Raw genomic sequence first — 16877 nt, 5'->3', positions numbered from 1 at the left:
ACCTCTTTTCTTCTGCTGGTTATGCCTCTGTCTCTCTATGCTGCCAGTACCCTTCTGACTTTAGCCACTGCCTTGTCACACAGTTCCACCACCCTGAGATATTCAGACATTATCACCATCATCCCACGGTCTGTGCACGCCAGCCTCTTCACCCCCTATCACTTAGAGCTCCTTTGGATTTCTACACCCCAAATGCATTACTCTGCACTTGTTCACATTAAATTTTAACCCCGAAACATTAGACCATTCTTATAATTTTTGCAGATCAATTCTCGTCTACTCCCTCAGGGTGTCTAGTCTATTGCAAATCTTCATGTCATCTACAAAAAGGCGAACTTTTCCTTCTAACTCTTCGACAAGGTCGCTCATAAATATACTGAGCAGAATCAGCCCCAGGACTGATCCCTCAGGCACTCCACTACTCACCTTTCTTTCCTCCAAATGAGTTCCATTCACCACCATTCTCTGTCACCTACCACTCAACTGATTTCTCATCCAGTTTACCACCTCACGTCCCATACCCAAGCCACTTAGTGTTCTCATGGGAGTCTTGTAAATAAACTATCAAAGGACTGGCTAAAAAAAAATTGTTAGGAGATAAACTTATGAAAAAATAATTCAATTGTTTAAGGACCCAGTTTACTAAGATTTTTTTTCTCCTCATTTTATATCAATGTGAAAAGAAGCTTAATAAATCAAGTGTATTAGAAGCCATGAAAAGAATCTCTTGGCTCTAGAGAACAAGAATATGAATGTCAGAGATATGGCAATATTTCTGAATTATAAGATCAGAGTGTACTCTAACCATAGTTTTATGGTTTCCATTTAGTGTTTTTTTTCTTGCCTAGACCCCTTTATGAACATGTAAATTATTTAATGCATTTTCTTATTTGCATACAAATTGTATATATTGTTCAAGACATATTTTGTCATGACAACCTAAAAGAGAAAATAAATGAAAAAAAGGAGACTCCTCAGGGCTGAGGAAAAAAAAAAAAGAATGCTAAACTGCCTAAAGATCAAACTGGGTTAGGAGAATGGTCCGTCTAGCCCAGTATCCTGCTTCCAACAGTAGCCAATCCAGGTCACAAGTACCTGGAAGAAACCCAGTGTCTGGTGCTTGCTCGCCACTGGCCTGTCCAGAAGAGCTGATGCAGTCAAGCTGCTGCTGCTACCAACTCATGGGGACTAGGCAATGAAGAGAAAAGCAGGGATGGTCAAATTTTTGAACACATGGTAACAGGGTCAAAGAGGATTAATAAAGCCAGTAGAGGTCCCTTCCTACAGATCTGACAATTCTTAGACACTAGCCCATCACCAACTGCTGCCATTTTATTCTAGACACGTCACATGCTTTCATCACCACCAGTAAGATTAGAAAATTGAAAATGACATTTGCCCACCTCTGGGCTACTGGAGAGAAGACATAAGGAGGAACTGGGGTCACTTGGAGCAACTGAAGAGGAGAACAAGTGAAGAGGAAGTTGCAGAAGAAGCTGAAGGAAGGCGTAGAAAAGGAAGTTGCAGAACAGACTGGCGAGTCCTCTCTAGACCTCTCCTGTCAGTCTCATCCCTGGAGCAGTCAGCAGCAGCAGCACATTTTAGCTGCTGACACTGGCACTCCTTTCCCCCCCCCCCCCCATGCTCAGTTCAGTTGGCACTCCCACGCATGTGTGCATACTGGTTGAACTGAGCATGTACAGGAGCCTGGAGTGGGGCGGTGCTGGTGTTGGCGGCTGCAAATGGGCTGCTACAAGGATGAGACTGCTTGGGTTTCTTCAGTTGGCAAGGCCTAGGAATCCCACCAGCCAAGGTATTTATTTTTAATGCTGAGGGGGGCGGGGTGGGCAAGGGGGAGTAGCAAGCAGACAGGAAAAGTGGGTCATGCCCATCCAGTTCACTCCCTGGCCCACCCAATAACTGAGGTCTGGCTACCCTACTGCTCAGCACATCCCTTGTAGCTACCAGAAAAGTTCTTTAGCACGTTGCTTATTCCAAATTTAATGTCAATGCACTTACTGCACAAGTGACAACACGTAAGTTACCATGTTCTAACTACCAATGTGCAGTCTACGCTCATTTTTCATCCACAATCCACCCTGTTCCCAACAACTAACACAGCATACTCTTACTCCACATTCTATATACGAAGTCCAGAATTGTGCGCCCAAGGTGCGCAAGCAAACTGAGTAAATACCCAGTTAACATCAATAACTGGGTGCTCACAACCAATTATTGATGTTAATTGACATTCATTAAAATGTGTACGTATGTCTGGCTGCATATTTCTTAACTGAAGTTTCAATTATTGTAAAAACAAAAAGTACTACAAATATAATAGTCCACATTACAGAAGAAAAATGGTGCTGTCACAAATAAAACAAGAAAAAAAAATCACAAAAGAAATTCTAAACAACATCAGTTACCTGACTATATATTAAGGCAATTTTAAATACACTTAGGGGTCCTTTTACAAAGGCGTGCTGGAAAATGGCTTGCAGTAGTGAAGGCATGGGTTTTGGGCACGCACCAATCCATTTTTCATCACAACTGTGAAAAGGCCTTTTTTTTTTTTTTGCCGAAAATGGATGTGCGGCAAAATCAAAAATACCGCACGTATATTTTAGGTCTGAGACCTTACAGTCAGCCATTGACCTAGTGGTAAAGAATCCGGGTGGTAATGACCTACGTGCATCAAATGCCACTTGGCGTGCATCTGTTACGTGTGTCCGAAAATAAAATATTTTTCAGACGGGTGTATCGGACGCGCACCAAAAATGAAATTGCCACAAAAGCCATGTGGTAGTCGGGTGGTAACTCTATTTTGGTACGCATTGGGCGCACGTAGACACTGACGCAATTTAGTAAAAGGACCCCTTAGTCACTCTAGCTGACTACTTAGCTTCCCTATCTAACACGAACTTCTCCAGCTGATCTGGTTCAAAGAAAACATATTGTGCTTCAGAAAGGGAAATCAAACATTTAGATGGAAACTAAGAAAAATTTAGCTCCTAGAGCCAATACTCTTGATTTAACCCAAAGAAACTGCTTACGTCTAGCCTGAGTGGCTCTAGAAACATCAGGAAATATTTGGAGCTTACCCCCCAACAAAAATGAAAATCCTTTTTCCTAAAATAAGCTTTCAAAACCATAACTTTATCTATATCCAAAGCACGTTATACTATAACATGGGGGCTAACTCTACTAGCGTGTAACTCAAAACAGGCATGACCAAGGGCGATCCAAAAAGCTGCATGCGGAATTACAGAATACGGCCACAACGTGCTTAAGTTGGGTGCCAGCATTTACACCAGGTTTCAGCAGGCGTAAGTACAGCGCCTAGTGTTTTTCGTAGGAGTCGACATTAAGCACATGCCCTTTATAGAATTGTGCATAGCATTGTTTCCAGTGCCATTTACTGAATCCAGCCCTTAATGTATGAATTTGCACACGTTTTCATGCCAGCTCTAACAGCGCACACTAATCTGGACATTACAGGCCAGAATCAGTAAACAATGCTCAAGCTTAGGTGCTGTGAAAAATCCACGCTACGTGCTATTCCAGAAAGAGCAATCCGGGCTGAGCGCCCTTTACAAAATAATGCTTAGTGTGGACTGCTGCGCCCAATTTTGGGCATGAGGATTTATTCCTGCTGAAACCTGGTGCATAAGTTGGGGACGCAACCGCCGCATTCTACAACACTGCAACTATGTTTTGGGAATGCCCCTGCCCATCCCCCTCCCATGACCACACCCCTTTTTGGGTTGTGTGCAAGACCATTCAGGTGTGCAGCGTTATAGAATAGCTCCAAGGTGGATTCACAGACAAATACAAATTAATGTTGTCAATACTTGACACCTCATAAACTCATCAATTTGCATGTGCACCCAAATTTGGACACACAACTTTGGGAAACCTATATAAAATCCAGGAGTAACCGCTTAGCACACTTAAACAGGCCTCTAGGTATACCAGTTAGAGGTCACCCTTATACAATGGCTAAGACCCTACTCCTACCAGGGGTTCTAAACACTACTTCTACTACTACTCTTATCATTTCTGTAGCGCTACTAGATGTACACAGCACTGTACACATTATATGCAGGTACTTTCTCTGTCCTTAGAGGGCTCACGATCTAAGTATTTGTACCTGAGGCAATGGATGGTTAAATGAGAATCGAATGGAATCACTTTTTCTAAAAAGATTCTGTTCTAAAAAGATACTGCCGTTAAATTTCTTTAAAGGTTTGGTTATGACAGCTCTTCAAAATCATGTTTCTCCTTAATGCAGTGTGCTGCTAGAGGTGCTGTGATCTTCTGAATATGTATATTGCTCGTATGTTCTGTTAAGTGCATGGTCAACTTCCTTGATGTTTGCCCCACGTAGAGCTTTTTCCAGGGACAGATAATACGATATATCACAGATTCAGATTTACATGTTGTGTTTGATCGGAGAGTGTAAGTCTTGCCTGACTGTGGATCTACAAACTCTCGTGTTTCAAGCATCACTTCACACATTTGGGAAGTCCCACATTTACTGTGCAAAACAAGAAAAGCGGAAGAAACCCAAAAAGACCAGACTGAAACCACAGATAGGTAGGGGTGGGATGAATCTATATCTTCTTCGAGTCCAGTGGGATTAAGCGATACCCAAGCTGATTCTCCTTTTCCACCAAGAAGAGATCAATCTATCCCTAGCTTACCCTCGGCACCACCATTAAGTTCATCAGATAAGTCTCTTAAACCCGTGACTTTGAATTAGGGGTCTACAATTGAAATCTTGCCCCTCCAAAAAAAAAAAATAAAAAAAAAAAGTGCTTTAGTGGATGTTTTGGTTTGAAAGATCTACTGAGAAGTCCAGTATCTTAACTTTGTGACTTTTCCCCATCAAGTAGTTTCATATATTGAAGATAGAGTCTTGAATTTAGAGAGAGAGAGAGAGGCTCATTTTATCATCAATTGATTCCTTGCTTGGAACTTACAACATGTAAAGTTCCAAGCAAGGAATCAATTGAACTTCAGGAATTAAAAGACAGCTGGACATTTAGAGGCTTTGGAGAACCCAAGGTAGGAATAACAATGTACAATTTGAATGTTCCAGTATGTTCTTTGTTATCAGCTGAAATATAGTTTAGATAATATATCAAGGAGGTCTTACCACTATTAGAATCTGACAAAGATTATTATTCCTTTATTATTTACTAGAAAAGTTATAGAGAGAACCAAAGGGACAACAAATTTGACATATTGCTGTGAATGAATTTTTTAATGCAACTAATTTCCTAGAAACTACTCAGGACAATATTACAGAGCAAGCCATCCTTCTAGTATCTTCTGTGAAAAAGAAAATTACTGTAATGAAATCAATATTTTAAAAAAAGAAAGCCTTCTTATTCTGTGGTGGTATACTCCAGATATTTCCAGATGTAAATCAAGTTACACAACAGTTTTGAAACCATGTGCTCATGCAGTTTGAGCGAGCTTCTATTTGAAGTTCCCCTGCAAGTTCTTTATTAAAATTTCCTAATTCTAATTATGTATATTTTGATAATTTTGATCCAGCTCAGTTGGAACAGTTAAGAGAAAGAAGCTAGGTGATTTTCCTGTTTTTTTGTTTACTGATCAGTTAGATGGGGGAAGTAGTAACTTGGTTCTTAACACAAGCCATGCTAGTGGTTCTCGTGCAACAGTGCTGACAAAGCCCATTCAAAGTGAACGGGCTTTGTCAGCATTACAGCACCGAGGATCAGTAGTGAGACTTGATAAAAGAGGCCCACAGTCAGGTTTCTTTTGAAACATTACTACAGTTGTTTTACATTTGTTTCCTGTAATCACACTTTCTCCTCATTCATATGGACTTGATTTGTTTTCCTCTTGCTACATTATAGTGTATTTAATGAGAAATGAAATAATAATATTAAACAGGAAGAGTTGTAACCTATGAAACAGGTATATCCAGGCATCTACACTGACCTGTACTACAGAGGTGATTTGTAAATCAGATGGCGTTTTATTATGTTTTTACAATGCCTTTCATTTCATGTCTCTCCATTTTACAAATAATTTTTAAATATTATATTTACTATACTTTTTTAAATATCATTATATTTTTTAATTTATCCATACTTTGTGTTTTTAATTTTTATGATATATATATTTATGCTAGTGTTATATATGTTATTATAGACTCCTGAGGCAGGCGTCTTGATGCCAACACACAGGGTTCCGATAAAGACAGACAGTCATAGTAATGCTTGAATGTTTTCACTTATATACACTGTCAGCTAGCACATTTGCTTATTTCCGATCTGAGGAAGAAGGGCAACCTTCGAAAGCTAATCAAGAAATGTATTAAGTTATGTCCAATAAAAAAGGTATCATCTTATTTTCTTTTCCATGTTTTATTTTGTTTGATTTCTATTGATAACCTTAAGAGTGGACTAACACGACTACCACACTCCTCTACTTCAGTACAGAAGGAAATTCATTTCTGTTTCTCTCCATTCCGTGTTCCATGCCTCATCGAGTCTGGTTTCTTGGGTCTTCCATTTTATTTTCTGTCTGCATATTTGTTTTTCACTAGGTGATGATCTGGTTTCCTGCTGCAACTAAGGTAGAAGTGGGCAACCTTTATACACAGGGCAGCAGGAATGTCAGTACTATCCTTGATGGGCTTCAACATTACATAATATCGGAACTAGCAATGCACAGCGCTCCACAGACCTTCTGTGAGAAACTTTTACTTACTTACTCATTTAATTGAAAACTATGGAAATAAACTATTGGAGTGGTTATTCTGAGCATATTTGCAAAATATAGTAATTAAAATGGTTAAAACTCTGGTTAATAACATTTTCTGTGAATACTTCTCACGGTCTGGTGGGCTGCATAAAATCCAATGGCGACAGCATGTTGCCCACCCCTGAACTAAGGACCTTCTGTGTAGGAATCTGTAGTGATTCAGCTTGTTCTCTTTTCCCAACTGGAGGTGTACAGCTGTTCTAGAGTTTCTGCAATGCTGAATTTTCATAGGTAGGGTTGATGCAGTTTGAGTTACTGGACTTAGTGCTGCTACAGTATGCTAAACTTGAGAATCATTTGCAAGGTTTTGTATTATTTCATTCAGGAGAGAAACAGTGTGCAGTTTGAGGGAGGGGGACAGTTGGGGGGAAGAAAACAGAATGTGCCCAGAAAAGGGAGGAAGAGATAGGGTGTGTCAGGAAGAGACAGAGGGCAATATAGAGTGTGCCAGGAAAGATGGAGGAGAGCAGAGCTCATCAATGCTTATTTGACGGGAAGAAAAAAAGTTAATTCTAATTCACCACCACCACTACTAATCCAAGTTCCCTACCAGGTCTGGATTTACATATAAACTAGACAAGCTACAACAGCGGCCTCAGGCTTCACTAGCATGGCAAACTATTAAACCTAACATTTACTTCCTCTTAAATCTTATAGCCTAGGGACCACTACTTATTGTTTCCAGCAGGCTTTTTGAGTATTAGATTGATGGTGGGCTGAGTGGTGGAACTTGCAAACACATTGGGAGTTAATGATTTTTTTTCTTTTAATTTTTCCATGCGATTGGATTGTGTTATATTCTTTCCTGTCACTGAATGGCGTTCTTTTCTGAAGTTTTTATTATTTTATCATACAAACCACTCTGACTTTGTGTATGAAGGGTGGTATTAACTATTAAATTTGGTTCCCTATCCTTTGCCCCCCCCCCCCCCCCCCCAAACAAAGCTAGCAAACTAGGTCTACTGTTGCTATTCCATCAGAGTTGTCTGATGCATGGACAGTGCATTTCAGGGCCTGAACATTTAACATATAGTCCTACCAGGTAAGATACTAAGGGCCCCTTTACCAAACTGCAGCAAAAGAGAGCCTACACTGGCATCGGCGCGTGTTTTTGATGCTCACCAAAGCCCTCTTTTACCGCAGCGGGTAAAAAGCTAGGTCTTGCTTTTCTGTAGGAAATGGTCATGTGGCACTGCCCGATTACCTCCAGGTACACACCAGTGCTACAAAAATAAATATATTTTTGTAGTGCTGGATATGACGGCACGCTGGGGGTAGGAACTACCACTGGGCTGCTATGGTAGCCCGGCGGTACTTCCTTTTTAGTGAGCGATAAGCCTGTGTTGGGCTTACTGCCGCTTTGTCAAAGGGGCCCTAAAAAAACTACTATTGAAAACCATAGGCCCTCGATTCAGCACAAATCCCGACTGCCCATATTAGCAGCGCGTGCTCAGATAAAGATGGGAGAATGACAGATTTTCAGAAGGCAGATGGAATTACTGTCCACAGACGACATCAAGCTCCAACCTGGATGTAGGCCACTGTACACATAACAAGTTGACAGCAAAGTTAGCAAGGTGATTGTCAGAACATTCCCGGTCTGTGCTGGATAAACGTTACAGGTCATAGAGCAGAGGAAACTTGAATGAATGTATTTCACTGTGTGCATCACTAGTTTCTGGGCAAGCCATTCCCCGGTGTTATAAATGAACAGCAAGCATCAAATGTTTACAGTGCGGCATTTTTGACATGCTAAGCAGCACTGGGAGCCCCGATGCAAATTATCCATTGTACTGCTCAGTCTATCCACCGCAACTCTAAATAAAACGATGATTGTGCCTCTCTCTGAAAGTACCTAATAAAAACCTCAAGTAAACTAAACAGTCCGCTTCCGTCTGTGCAGGATTGTGAAACGGGATACGAAAAATGAAAAAAGTAAACTTATAGACAATGCCAGAGAACCCGATAGTATTTTACAGCCTTGAAAGTTACTTGTCCACATTCAACGGTAGGTTGCGATTGTACAGGAAATCTAAAGAAAAGGTTTATTTCTTCTCCAAGTAAAAAAAAAAAAAAATAGAGAATATTGGCGCTTCTAAAGCCATGAACCTAATTTTCAAAGCGAAAACCTTGATTGCCTATGCATATCGGCCTTTTCTTATATTAAGAAGCCACTGAGATGAGGCGCTCTCTTCCTTGCTTTCTCAAGGGGCTGCTCACATCCTAAAACCCTAAAACTAAGAAAAAGACAGCGTAAGGGCAACAAAATGCATGCATTTGATATATCTCAGTAACAAGTCATCCAGTCGAGCCAGCCCAGGGCAGGATGCACACAAAGTAGGCGGCAGTGCAACAACGAGGCAGCGCAGCCTCCTCACTCCGAGTGTCCCGGGGCCCGGCGGCTTCCAGGGAAGTTGAGGGAAAGCGCGAGCGAGCGAGCGCGCGCCTCCACCGTAGTCCGGGCGCATCAGGCGCAAACACGAAGCAAAAAAAAAAACAGCCAAGGAAATGCAGAAATAAAAGTTTGGCGGCTCTTACCCACGCCGTATTTTTCCTCCTTTTTGGTGGGGACCCAGCGAGTCATTTTGGAGCGCAAGCTCCCCGCCCCCTCCCTCCGGAGTAACTTCTAGCGAGACTGGCCGGCGTGCGGCAGCTTCCTGGAAAGACTCCTGATGCGCAGTAGATATAAGGGAAACCGAAAAGCAGGAAACTCCACTCTTAAGCCGCCATTTTCTAGCCTTTTGGGGAGGGAAAACAAAAAAAAAAACTTTGCGGTGTCATGTGGTACCGAGCGTCACCGCCTGGGACAGGGAATGTGGGAATCCTATAACTTCCCCCCCCCCCCCCCTCCCTTTCCTCACTGACAGCCCGGGTTCGGGGTATAAACGTCTGTGAGAGAGTTCTCTAGGAGTTTTTCTAATCGCGTAAATCTTTGCCTGTCTTAAGTATTACTAAGTTCAACTGCTCCTCAGCCCTGTGATAGAATTCTTAGTAGGTAAGATATCAGATTGTAAAGAAAGAAAAAAAAAATAATATTTAATTCAGTGAAACTCATGGAAGGAATAGCAACGTGCTCAAGAGTGAAAGGATAGAAGCCCCCCCCCCCCCCCATACAAGGGGAGAGAGGGGTGGGATTGCTGCCTGTCTCTCCCATACCTCGCTCTGCCCCATTCCACTCAGGTTCCTAACACATTCTCTCTTCTGTTTCTTATGAAATTAGGAATGATTCCCCCCCCCCCCCCCCCCCATGCACTGAGAAATGTACTGGAGAAAAAAAAATTGAGCTGCTTAAAAAGGTTTCCCACACAAATTAGGTGGTTTTTAGATGCCAGTTTTTCTGCACCTATATTTCAAGTGCTCTTTTCCGTTTTTTCTCTGTCACAGATTTCTTTATAGAAATAATCATTTTTAAAATTATAAAGTAACAAAGTAATACCTTTTTAGTGAACTTTTTTTTTTACTAGTGTTGGTAAGTAATGCTTTAGTTTAACTCTTTGGGGTAATTCTGTAAAGTACAGGGTAACATTTACATGTTGATTACACACTTAAGTGATTAGAAAAGCAGTTTTTAACCAGTGGTGCTTGTACTCTCAAGGGGTGCAAGAAGAGGTCAAATGGGATGCAGAGAAGGGTCTTGAAATCTGAAGCTATTCATTTAAACTTTCAAGACAGTAAAGGTATTTATTAGGACATTTACTGGCATTATAACAGTATACCTCTGTAATTTTAGCTACATGTTAACAGCTAATAGTGACATATGTAGCTATCCGTAGTCATTAGTAGACATGTGGTTTAGGAAGAGGGTGTGAGGATTTCATTGATAGTTAAAGGGGTGCAGGAACCAAAAAAAGATTAAGAACCTCTAGATTAGAATAATGGCTTATATGTGTATATGTGCACATACGCATGCTTAATGTTAAAATTCCACAAGTGTTATTTTGTAAATAAGCACATAATGCTATTATGGTACTTCCTCTTCTCACTTACATATCTGAAAAAAGGTCTTACCCCCCAATTTTACGATATTAGCTATCTTTTCCTCCATTTGCTGCTTCACTTTCCTGATAGCTTTTCCAGCTTATCTTCGCTTATTTAGGTATTCTCTCCTGTCTTCATCTTTCTGAGTTGTCTTAAAAGGTGCAAAGGCTAGCCGTCTTACCCTTTTCAGCTACTACATTCGAGTACCAGAAAGGCCTTCTTTTCCTCTTACTTTTATGTAATTTTCTAACATAAAGGTTAGTTGCCTTTAATATAGCTCTTTTCAGTCTTGTCCATTGCTGTTCTACATCCTTCAGCTGTTCCCATCCCGCTAACTGTTCCTTGAGAAATTCCCCCATCTCTGCAAAGTTAGTTCCTTTGAAATGCAGGACCTTCAATCTCGAATGAGCCCTCTCTTCTGTTTTAATATTGAACTATGCCATACGATGATCACTAGATGCCAAATGGTCTGCCACCTTGACGTCAGAAACGTACTCTCCATTCGTAAGCACCAGGTCCAGTACAGCTCCATCCCGCGTCGGTTCTGTTACCCACTGCTGGAACAATTCTTCCTGTAGGGAATCTAAGATCTCTTTGCTTCTATATGACCCCACAGCCGGGACACCCCAATCAACATCCAGCATATTGAAGTCACCAATCAGTAGTACTTCCCCTTTCCTAGCTATCTTGCGGTTGTCACATTTTTCTATTGCAGCATTGATATGGAAACAGACTTCCAAGAGAGATCAGGCTATTGGATAGTTATCCTGTTTTCATAAGAAAATAAAGTCTTGGCTATTTCAGTTGTATTATTAATTTGTTTGTGATGTATAGACTAGAAATTATTAGAATAGAAACATGACGGCAGATAAAGGCAGATAAACCCAGGTCAAAATTTCGGCCTGCCTTTCAGACATCGCTGCCTGGATGTCCAACCGGCATCTGAAACTGAACATGGCAAAGACTGAGCTCCTTGTCTTTCCACCCAAACCCTCTTCTCCTCTTCCCCCACTTTCTGTCTCTGTTGACAACGCCCTCATCCTCCCCGTCTCTTCAGCCCGCAATCTCGGAGTCATTTTTGACTCCTCCTTCTCCTTCTCTGCCCATATCCAGCAGACAGCTAAGACCTGTCGCTTCTTCCTCTATAATATTAGCAAAATTCGCCCATTCCTCTCTGAACAGACCACCCGAACCCTCGTCCACTCGCTCGTCTTGACTATTGCAACCTTCTCCTCGCTGGCCTCCCGCTTAGCCACCTATCCCCCTTCAATCTGTCCAAAATTCCGCCGCACGTCTTATCTACCGCGTGAACCGAAACTCTCATATCACCCCTCTCCTCAAGTCGCTTCACTGGCTTCCGATCCGCTACCGTATACAGTTCAAGCTTCTCCTATTGACCTTCAAGTGCACTCAATCTGCAGCCCCCCATTACCTCTCTACCCTCCTCTCCCCATATGTTCCCACCCGTAACCTCCGCTCTCAGGACAAATCACTCCTTTCTGTACCCTTCTCCACCACCGCTAACTCCATACTCCGCCCCTTCTGCCTCGCATCACCTTATGCCTGGAACAGACTTCCTGAGCCCATACGCCATGCGCCCTCCCTGCCCATTTTCAAGTCCTTACTCAAGGCCCATCTCTTCTCCCTTGCTTTTGGTGCCTAACCACCTTCCCATTCCTGATACCTACACTGACTACATAGTTTTTACCTTTAGATTGTAAGCTCTCTTGAGCAGGGACTGTCCTTCCCCATGTTTAAACTTGTACAGCGCTGCGTAACCCTGGCAGCGCTATAGAAATGCTAAGTAGTAGTAGTAGTAGTTGTCTTCAATTAAGTCCCTGTCCATTTCCTCTGACTGTGAGGGTGGTCTGTATATCACTCCGATATAGATACATTTTCCTTTCCCTCTTTCCAGTTTAACCCACAGTGCTTCTTCCATACCCCACATGTCCTGTTTGTCTCTGTGTGGATGATACTAAACTCTGCAACAGGGTGGACACCCTGGAGGGTGTGAATGACATGAGGAAGGACCTAGCAAAGCTAGAGGAATGGACCAATATTTGGCAACTAAGGTTTAATCCCAAAAAATGAAGGGTCATGCACTTGGATCGCAAAAATCGGAGGGAACAGTACAGTATAAGGGGTGAAGTGCTTCAGTGTACGAAGGAAGAGTGGAGCTTGGGGGTGATTGTATGCTATTCTTGACCCACTACAATCTGGTTTTCGCCCTCTCCACTCAACCGAAACTGCGCTTACTAAAGTCTCCAATGACCTATTACTGGCTAAATCCAGAGGTCAATATTCCATCCTCATTCTTCTTGATCTTTCCGCCGCTTTTGACACTGTCGATCACAGCATACTTCTCGATACCCTGTCCTCACTTGGATTCCAGGGCTCTGTCCTTTCCTGGTTCTCTTCCTACCTCTCCCTCCGCACTTTTAGTGTTCACTCTGGTGGATCCTCTTCTACTTCTATCCCTCTGCCTGTCGGCGTACCTCAGGGTTCTGTTCTTGGTCCCCTCCTCTTTTCTATCTACACTTCTTCCCTTGGTTCATTAATCTCATCCCATGGCTTTTCCTACCATCTCTATGCTGATGACTCCCAAATCTACCTTTCTACCCCTGATATCTCACCTTGCATCCAAACCAAAGTTTCAGCGTGCTTGTCTGACATTGCTGTCTGGATGTCTCAATGCCACCTGAAATTAAATATGACCAAAACCGAGCTTCTCATTTTCCCCCCCAAACCCACTTCCCCGCTCCCCCCGTTTTCTATTTCTGTTGATGGCTCTCTCATTCTCCCTGTCTCCTCAGCTCGAAACCTTGGGGTCATCTTTGACTCTTCTCTCTCCTTCTCTGCTCATATCCAGCAGATTGCCAAGACCTGTCGTTTCTTTCTTTACAACATCCGTAAAATCCGCCCCTTCCTTTCCGAGCACTCTACCAAAACCCTCATCCACACCCTTGTCACCTCTCGTTTAGACTACTGCAATCAGCTTCTTGCTGGCCTCCCACTTAGTCACCTCTCCAGTCGGTTCAAAACTCTGCTGCCCGTCTCATCTTCCGCCAGGGTCGCTTTACTCATACTACCCCTCTCCTCAAGACCCTTCACTGGCTCCCTATCCGTTTTCGCATCCTGTTCAAACTTCTTCTACTAACCTATAAATGTACTCACTCTGCTGCTCCCCAGTATCTCTCCACACTCGTCCTTCCCTACACCCCTTCCCGTGCACTCCGCTCCATGGATAAATCCTTCTTATCTGTTCCCTTCTCCACTACTGCCAACTCCAGACTTCGCGCCTTTTATATCGCTGCACCCTACGCCTGGAATAAACTTCCTGAGCCCCTACGTCTTGCCCCATCCTTGGCCACCTTTAAATCTAGACTGAAAGCCCACCTCTTTAACATTGCTTTTGACTCGTAACCACTTGTAACCACTCGCCTCCACCTACCCTCCTCTCTTCCTTCCCGTTTACATTAATTGATTTGATTTGCTTACTTTATTTATTTTTTGTCTATTAGATTGTAAGCTCTTTGAGCAGGGACTGTCTTTCTTCTATGTTTGTGCAGCGCTGTGTATGCCTTGTAGCGCTATAGAAATGCTAAATAGTAGTAGTAGTAGTAGTGATGACCTTAAAGCTTCCAAACAGGTAGAAAAAGCGATGGTCAAAGCCAGAAGGATGCTTGGGTGCATAAAGAGAGGCATAACCAGCAGAAAAAAGGAGGTGATAGTGCCGTTGTATAAGTTTCTACTGAGGCCCCATTTGGAGTACTGCGTGCAGTCCTGGAGACCGCACCTACGGAAAGATATAAACAGGATGGAGTAATTAGTAAGCGAAATTAGTAAGCAAAAAATATAGGAACAGGCTTATGAACCTCAACATGTATACGCTGGAAGAGAGGAGGGAGAGAGGAGACATGATAGAAACGTTTAAATATCTCAAGGGCATTTATGTATAGGAAGAGAACCTTTTTCAAATGAAGGAGAGCTCTGGAATGAGGGGGCATATGACAAAGTTAAGAGGGAATAGACTTAGGAGTAATGTAAGGAAGTACTATTTCACAGAAAGGGTGGTGGAGGCGTGGAATGGCCTCCCGGTGTAGGTGGTGGATTCTAGGACTGTTCCAGAATTTAAAAAGGTATGGGATAAGCATGTGGGAAGCTTACGAACAGGAAGAATTAGGGGTTACAGAGGATGGGCAGATTGGATGGGTCATATGGCCTTTATCTGCCGTCATGTTTCTATTCTAATAATTTCTAGTCTATACATCACAAACAAATTAATAATACAACTGAAATAGCCAAGACTTTATCTTATGAAAACAGGATAACTGTCCAATAGCCTGATCTCTCTTGGAAGTCTGTTTCCATATCAATGCTGCAATAGAAAAATGTGAGCCTGCATCCCTCTGCAAGTCAGCTCAACTTGCAGAAGGAGGAATTAACAGTCAGCCTTGTGACAAATGCAAGGAATGGGAAGGATAATAAATTGCACAACTTGTCCTGTAAATTGCCAGGGATGACACTTTGCAAGGCCTTCAGAATTAAATAAGAATCTTAAACTTGCATTAAGTCACTATGGGCAACTAATGCAATCTAATGGGAATAGGTATAACATTTAATTTAATTTTAAATTAATCTGGACAAATAATCATAATTAAAGGGTCATAATTACAACAGATTTAATATAAATAACCCACTAAAACATTTCATCTTAGTTACAATAACACATATTTACAATTAAGTAATTGTGATAATTGTTAGAATTTAAGAAACAGAAAAGGTGATTAGACAGGACCTGGAATGAAAGGAAAGGATGAGGAGGTTAGGAGGGAGTGATATATAATTAACCATAAACATTTAAAATATATTAGGGAAGAGAAACAAGTTGTCTTTTCAATAAAAATGTTGTCAGTAACCCATCTAAAGAATTGTTTGGCATGGTGAATAGGTTATTGGGGGTGGAAAAAAGGATTCAACTTTTAGGGGATATACATTCAAGTAAAACATTTTGTGATTTCTTTTTAGAAACAATTGTAGATTTACGGAAGAGGGTCAATGTCCATATATCAGAGGGAGTGAAAGTAGAGGAAATAATTTGATTAGAGGAAGAACAGATGACTGATTTTAATCCTATCCCAGTGTCCCAAGTGATATTGGGAAAAATTAAACTGGTACCATAATCCTTGGATACTTACCTATTGTCAGTTGTGAGGGGACTGGATGAGACTCAATAAGATAGTTTCAAAGTTTAAAAAAAATATCAAAAATCAAGTTGTCAAAGTGCAAGAAGCATTAAAGATATATCTGAGCAGGCAGAGGGGATTCTTTGGGCTTACTGGCAGGATGTGAGTGGAGAGTTTGCCATCTATTTCTATGTGTGTAATTGCCAAAACTCCAATCAAAGTAGTATTCTATTAACCCATTAGTGCCCAATGTTCCCATATTTGGGAACACTGGGCACTAATGGGTTAACAAAGGCCCCAAAATGCAGTGGTGCTTAGTTTGAAGGTAAGCGAACAAATGGGCAGAGTTTGGGTGGACCATGGACAGGGCACACATCGGGCTAGATTCTATATATTGTGCCTGAAAATTCCGCACAGAAAAAAAAATATGCCTAGGCGAATTTTGTAAAGTATGCCTAAATTTTATAGAATAGACTTAAATGTCTGTGCAGTATACATATCGGTCAATTGTCTTTTGGATAGGGGTCGAAGTATAACCCACAGAGGTTGCGGGCTTACTCATTCCCTTCCTCTTAGTATGTGGCATGATGTTCCAATGAGGAATAACACCAACAGACAGAGCTCTTGCGATAGCAGTCAGGTTTGTGTGGCCATCTTGGTTCCACCTCCTCTCGAATACGGAGATTGTCACACATTTTTTTGCAAATGTGATCCCCCCAAGAACAGAAAAATGCCTACTGTACCTGAATATACACCACTTCAATAACCTTCAGGCTTGCAGTGTTTTATATCTTTAAGTGCAGCAAGTAATTTTCTGTTCCTAGAGGGAGCCCAAGGAAAAAAATGACTAGAGTTACAGTGGGATCTGAACCTGTGCCCTTTGGTCCAGTCCACTGGTTTCCAGGCTACTGC

At 41.9% G+C, this 16877-nt stretch overlaps 1 protein-coding gene across 1 annotated transcript in view; it reads right to left on the bottom strand.

The window, feature by feature from the left end:
* The window catches only part of DOCK1 (dedicator of cytokinesis 1), a 906712-nt gene extending 897176 nt beyond the window's left edge, over positions 1–9536 (bottom strand). Inside the window, exon 1 of the mRNA XM_030202953.1 lies at positions 9340–9536. Within this exon, the coding sequence (XP_030058813.1) occupies positions 9340–9385 (46 nt within the window). The 5' untranslated portion in view covers positions 9386–9536. The remainder of the gene's footprint in view (positions 1–9339) is intronic.
* Positions 9537–16877: the final 7341 nt, after the last annotated feature.

This window comes from Microcaecilia unicolor, chromosome 5 (genome assembly GCF_901765095.1).
Source record: "Microcaecilia unicolor chromosome 5, aMicUni1.1, whole genome shotgun sequence".
NCBI classification, from domain to species: Eukaryota; Metazoa; Chordata; class Amphibia; order Gymnophiona; family Siphonopidae; genus Microcaecilia; species Microcaecilia unicolor.
The sequence above is the reverse complement of the archived record's forward strand: the minus strand, read 5'-3'. Positions and strand labels throughout refer to the sequence as shown.